The 6,213-nt window shown below is 34.4% G+C and overlaps 2 protein-coding genes across 2 annotated transcripts in view; both read right to left on the bottom strand.

Moving 5' to 3' along the window:
* Positions 1-5,645, bottom strand: part of LOC109588423 (putative leucine-rich repeat-containing protein DDB_G0290503) — a gene marked incomplete at its 3' end in the record, with an annotated part of 13,469 nt that extends 7,824 nt beyond the window's left edge. The window contains exons 1-10 of the mRNA XM_020004595.1: positions 5,583-5,645; positions 4,985-5,524; positions 4,301-4,467; positions 3,727-3,916; positions 2,328-2,520; positions 1,505-1,723; positions 1,304-1,396; positions 1,111-1,176; positions 937-1,056; positions 716-874 (exon numbers count right to left, since the gene is read on the bottom strand). Coding sequence (XP_019860154.1) covers positions 716-874; positions 937-1,056; positions 1,111-1,176; positions 1,304-1,396; positions 1,505-1,723; positions 2,328-2,520; positions 3,727-3,732 — 856 coding nt within the window. The remainder of the gene's footprint in view (positions 1-715; positions 875-936; positions 1,057-1,110; positions 1,177-1,303; positions 1,397-1,504; positions 1,724-2,327; positions 2,521-3,726; positions 3,917-4,300; positions 4,468-4,984; positions 5,525-5,582) is intronic.
* On the bottom strand, positions 3,767-5,601 carry LOC109588425 (uncharacterized). The gene is made up of 5 exons (XM_020004596.1): positions 5,583-5,601; positions 4,985-5,524; positions 4,301-4,467; positions 3,844-3,916; positions 3,767-3,801 (listed from the first exon to the last, which is right to left on the bottom strand). The coding sequence occupies exons 1-5, from the start codon at positions 5,599-5,601 to the stop codon at positions 3,767-3,769; spliced, it is 834 nt and encodes a 277-aa protein (XP_019860155.1).
* Positions 5,646-6,213: the final 568 nt, after the last annotated feature.

Below are 6,213 nucleotides of genomic sequence, written 5' to 3' on the forward strand. Positions count from 1 at the left end.
TATCACTCCTAAACTCTCCTCCCTCTACTAATCTGAACTGGTAAGGAAGACTGGCTGTGCTCATGGGAGCTATTGCAAACTTTAAGTATCCTCCAAGATCTGGTCGCCCTCTTAAATCAATGCAGTGCTGTATCTCTAGTTGTAGTGGCTTCAGTAGAGGCTTTGAGAGTGATAATGCATACACAGCACTCACTAGCACAGTATTAGGAGGAAACTGGAACTGTCCTCCTACAAGAGCAACCACTGCTGCTTCTACTGTCTCAGAGGGCAGTAAGCTGTCTTCTTGTACTCCAATCCTTAGACCATATTTCTCCCAATTCATCAGTTGAGGTTTGTCTCCTTGAATTAAGAACAGCTTCTTCTCTGCTACCTGGACATCACTCAGACATTCCAAATTAGCTATCAATTGTATAAAACACTCACACACATAATAACACTACTGGTACATAATATAACATAAGAACATGTATTTGCATCAGAAAAATTATATAAATGAAGAATTCTCCCCCAGTCATTTTTGGAAGAATTTTTAAATTACTTTAAAAATTCATACCTGCAAGCATATCTCTTATACCCATAGGACAAGGGCAAGAATATCAAGTTTAAGAGTAATTAAATTCAATTGCAAATATACGTATACAGACACATACATGTATTTAGAATTTATTTCACTTATGAAAACAACAATCACTATTACTAGTAGCATATCTCTTACCCATTGATGGTATTAAGTAGTTGAACTGAACTTCAACAGAACTAGTCTCTTTGATTGATTGTTCCTCTTGGGATGTGATCCTCTCCTGTTGTTGTGATTTCTCTTTCAATAGTTTGGATATATATGCATCTTTTTCAGATACTGTAGTCTTGAAATCATCTACACAAAGACATATAGTATGTATTCTCTCATTCAATACATGCTGTGTATTATTAACTCACCAATAATTATCTGCTTTTCATTGAGTCGTTCCTCTACTTGTGTCTTCTCTTTCAATACTTCAGTTATATATACATGTAATTCATTATCAGCAACTATAGCTTTATGTTTGTCATATTCTCCTACATTAATAGGATATTCTCTCATCTAATATTATGTACTGATGGTACACTAACCAGTCATTATTTGTTTCTCCTCCACTGATTCCTCTAGTTCATCAGTTTTAAGCTTCTTACAATTATCTGCAGAACAATTAAATTTTCATTATAAAAATAATTAATAAAAAGTGGGAAAATAATAGTCAATATAACATCTGCTACGTAAATACAATATTTCCCAATAGTTATGGTTTCATTTATACTACCTAACCTGAGTGTGGTGAGTCCTCTTGATCTCTCTTTCGTTTAGTAAGAAGAGTCTTAGTTTCTAGTAGTTGTGTTTCTAATGTTAGCATCCTCTTCTCTTGAATAGAAATAAAATAATGAAATAAACAATGGTTAACATTCATTCTTTGTTACAAAGTGCATGCATAAACAAGACTAATCATATGTACAGTACATGTACACATACCTGATAGTGATTGAGTCTCCAGTAGTGCTTCCTGAAGTGATTGGTTATTAATTCTAGCCACTTGTAGATCATGACGTAAAGACTCATTAATAACTTGAAGCTCCTTCTCTTTATCTGTCATGTATTTCTTTTTTCTTTCTTTTAGTATTACTTCATACAATAAAGGAATATTAACTGAATCTAATACTGGACCCACTGACCATTGACCATCATTAAAAACTGAGGGAGAGAGGGAGGGAGAAGGAAAAGGAAGGAATAAAATAAGTTAGTGATTGAGTGAGGGAAGGAAAAGGACGTAACGAACCAATGACAAGTACAGTACGTGTACATGTAATTACAATGAAAACAATCAGTAAACCACAAAGGAGGCTTACTCCTAAAAATCCATATGCATGCAGGCTTAGTTGACCACACCCACTAATTACCCCACCCACATCATCACAAAGTTGAGGCTGCTTTACACAGCAATAGGAAACTCATTGTAAAACCTGTTTAACAAATTTATTTGTTTGCAAGCATAAACAGGCACAAAATGATACTGATGGTATAGTTTTTGTTGCTGCCTGAATCATAATCTACCTATGTAATACAACAAAAAGAAATTAAATTTATCAGTGGAAAGTAATACACATAGTTCATATAGTGACACATAATGTCATAATTATCATAAAGCATGCTCAGATTGAAACAAAATGGTGGATTTTATATTGGCTATTTCTTCGTGGAACCACCAATTATTTCCTCACCAATAAATCATCTTGTACAGTAATACATATAAAATTTTTATTTTGTAAGATTATACAAAATAAATAATTAATATTACCTAGTTCAACTACCATTGTGATATTAGGATCAGTGACATGTGCAGCAAACCATTTCATTACTCCTCCTCCTACATGTTTTTGTTCATTCTGCACAGCACCTCCCACTATTATCAGGAACACATGATTAGGATCAAGAACAAAAGATGATACAGTGTGAGCATATCTACCAGTAACAGAATCAGGTAGAGGAATCTGTAAAAAATAATAAAGAATGTAAAGATATAACAACAAAGACTGAAAGAGATCATAACACCAGTGGTTGATAATAAGGTACACACATGTAGACTATATATGACTGAAAATGAATTATTGCTCATTAATATTCTAAAAACAATTCACAAATACAAATTCCTTTTGATACTAAAAAAATATCAAAATGTTATGCAATGATCCAATGGCTGATAAGCATAATCACCAAAAAGTAGTGCTGAACTGAGTCAACTAAGGAAAGTCTTCATAAAAACTATTCTTACAGTTTTAAACTTCAAATACAAATACACTCTTTGAGGTATACAAGACACAAAAACTACTCATAATGAAGCACTATGGTGCAATGGACTCGCCTGCTGGAATTCACTTGAGTGATATGTATTACTTGTACTGTGATATTTTAAGCAATTTGAAAAAAAATTATTATTATGGACTGCATAGTTATAATGATAATTAAAATAAGCTATGGGTGTGGTCAACAACTAACTAGCTAAATCATGTCACATGGGTAGGAGAAAGAAGAAAAGCTGAAATTTATTTTAGCATCTGAAGCTCTATTCCAAGAAAGAGTTGGCACAGAAAATTTTTCTAGATATTTAAAAGAGACTGAGAGAGTTTGGTTGCTCCTACTTTCCCCAGTGCCGCCTGAAAAATTCTCCAAGAGGCTAAATCACAAAGTTTGAGCAACTGTAACTCACAAACAACGAAGTTAGGACAAAATCGTTCTTTTTGTTTTTCGTTAGATGGGATTTTCTACCTCTGAAGCAAATCTCGGCTCTGTAGAGTGAAACACGAGCTCTCACCTGGAGAGAGGTCCCCTGGTTTAGCAGTTCACAGCTTTTGGTGCCACGGGATGCTACAAGAGCATAATTAGATGAAAGAAAGCAACTTTATCTGTTGCTAGAAGAAGAAATAGAGCTCTAGACTGCTCAAACAAAAAGATAATTTTTTTACAAATCAATTAAATTGTGTGGACAGAATGACAGAATGACAACCCAACTGCTTAGTACCCGCCTACGCGAGTCCAAAAATAGCAACCAATTATTGTACATGTGTGGATACCAGGGTTTATACACAAACTAAATCTCTATTTTGTTCAATTTGCAAAATTTCAACCACTTGAACATTTTACCCACCCCACTGTACACTATATGCATGCAATATAATGTCAGTGTAATGTATTAATACCTTCATCCAATTGTACTGGTTTGTGTCTATTAACAAACAATCATTCACTGGTTGAATCTTCCATTCCACCAATCACTACCAGTGTAGGTGAGGTAGAGACACCATTGATAATAGTACTGGCATGAGCCCATCTCTCCTCAGGCCACAGTCCATCATTAAGTATTGCTCCTTGTTTAAGACACTCCCAGTTCTAAAAACACAAACAAATGTAGATACATATGTTGTTAGCTTAGGCTCACCACTTAATGATCTACATTATCATAGGAGTATGACAAACATTTTTGGAATTTTGAATGATAAAAAAAGGATTTTGACAGAAAATTAGATGCTAGTGACTACATGCATACACATTACGTATGTATGTATATGTATGTAGTCACTAGCATCTAAATTTCTGTCAAAATCCTTTTTTATCATTCAAAATTCCAAAATAAGATATCAAAATGTTTGTCATACTGCTATGATCCACAGAACAGAATGTGGAACAAAATTTTGTCAAACACAATGCTTAGACAAATTTGATAAAATTTTTGACTGACAAATATTTGGAATCACCCAGTAAATAATAACTTACTATTGTATTATGTGATAATTGAAACAAGTAGATACTGTTAGTAGGTCTACCACTATCAGCCACTGCTCCTCCATACATAATTCCTTTATTATGATTGATCCTTTCAATTATAAAGGCACTAGTTGGAGGGCAACACTGTCCACTGACAGATGGAACAGTCCATTGTCCTAATGAGAATTATCAGTAACTATTGATATGTCAAATTTTTACTATAAAATATGAGACAACTGTAAGTACATGTACATTGAGGTGAGCTTAAGCAATTGACTCACAGTGGCAGTACCTTCAATATAAATTAGAAGCACCTCCATTATTAATGTTATGTACTTATGTCTAATTAGAAATAAATCTAATATGCATTATTTGTACTTGTACATGAGTCAAGAAATCATTCAATTCAAATCAATTGTGAAGCTTGTCATCATTTTCAATGCTTTACAGCCAGAGAATAGACTGAGACCCCTTGAAAGATTGGCTTCATTACCTCTACCCAAAGAACCACTCATGATCATAATGCTTTGTAAACAACTATAGACTGAGTATTATTTATTCATCTCACACAAGTATACAAGTATTTAACTCCACATAGTCTCGTACCCAGTTCTAAAGCGAAGGGATGGGACATGAGACTAAACTCCACAAATTTGACACGATACACTATGACTAATTCAATGAGTCACTCACCACTGGACAGGTTGTAGATATTCTGTTCATTAGTTCTAACACGATCAACATGACCAGTTATCTTAATGTACTCAAATTGATGATGATACTGTGTAATAGTTGATATAGGAGCCTCCCCACCAATAACCAGTAATTGTTGAGGTTCACTTCCCATTACTATCATGCCTCCAAAGCCTCTCTTAGTCACAGAATTGTCACTAGTTGGCTGTAATTCTTTCCATTGAAGAGTTAAAGTGTCTAAACAGTTCAAACTGTTATGGTAGCAGGAGTCATGGCCACAATAGCCACCAAAATAATAAATATTATTATTAATGGTGGTACAGGAGACTCCTATGATTCCCAAGGGAGGAGTACCTCTAGTAGGTTGAGAGGACCAAACACCAGATAATAAGTTAAACGCATCAATAGCAGAAGTACACTGTCTCTTTGTAGGAGAATCGTGTGACCCAACTAATCCTTCCCAAGCCCCTCCCCAGCAATACAGTACCTCTCCTACTACTGCAGTTGTGTGTTCAGACCTCTCTCTCAGTTGATACTGACCTGTAGAATGATAAATAATCAATTTTTATGCTTTAAACCTAAACAATCAGCAACCTACCTTCAGCTTTTCTGTCCATTTTAGCTTATCATGTGATCTTTTTAATAACCAGCCCCACCCAACAAATAAGAATTCACACAACTTGTCAAGATCTATAACATACTAGACCTCAAAGATTGTGCACTGTACAGTACATTTAACTGCTATGATAAATGAAGAGTAGTACAAGTTGCCATACAAGTTTTGTTGATATTGTTCTATCATACTAAACACTTCTTGTCCCATACATCAGGTGACATATGTAAACCATTATGAATGATATGAACAGTAACTGAATCTGAATAATCAAGACCTTGTAATAACTAGAGAGAGAGAAACAGAACATTACTTTGGACTAACACTGACATTCATGCACACTCTTCCTATTATCATAAGCTCATACATAGTCTGAACGACTCAAGCTCAAATGTAGATACAATGTACATCCAATAATTGGTCATTATACAATAATACTCAATAACATTAATACACTCAATCTTATAGTGCATATAATCTTCAGCTTCTACATGTACATAAATGTATCTTGTCATGTTTTTGTGGTAGAGTACTAGTTGTTATATTATCATTACCTTTGGTGTAAGTACAAAGTATTGTGGAGTGTCTCTTTGATTTACAGTCCTGACTATCTGAT

The sequence above is a fragment of the Amphimedon queenslandica genome, unplaced genomic scaffold, assembly GCF_000090795.2.
Source record: "Amphimedon queenslandica unplaced genomic scaffold, v1.1 AMPQUscaffold_12103, whole genome shotgun sequence".
Classification (NCBI taxonomy): Eukaryota; Metazoa; Porifera; class Demospongiae; order Haplosclerida; family Niphatidae; genus Amphimedon; species Amphimedon queenslandica.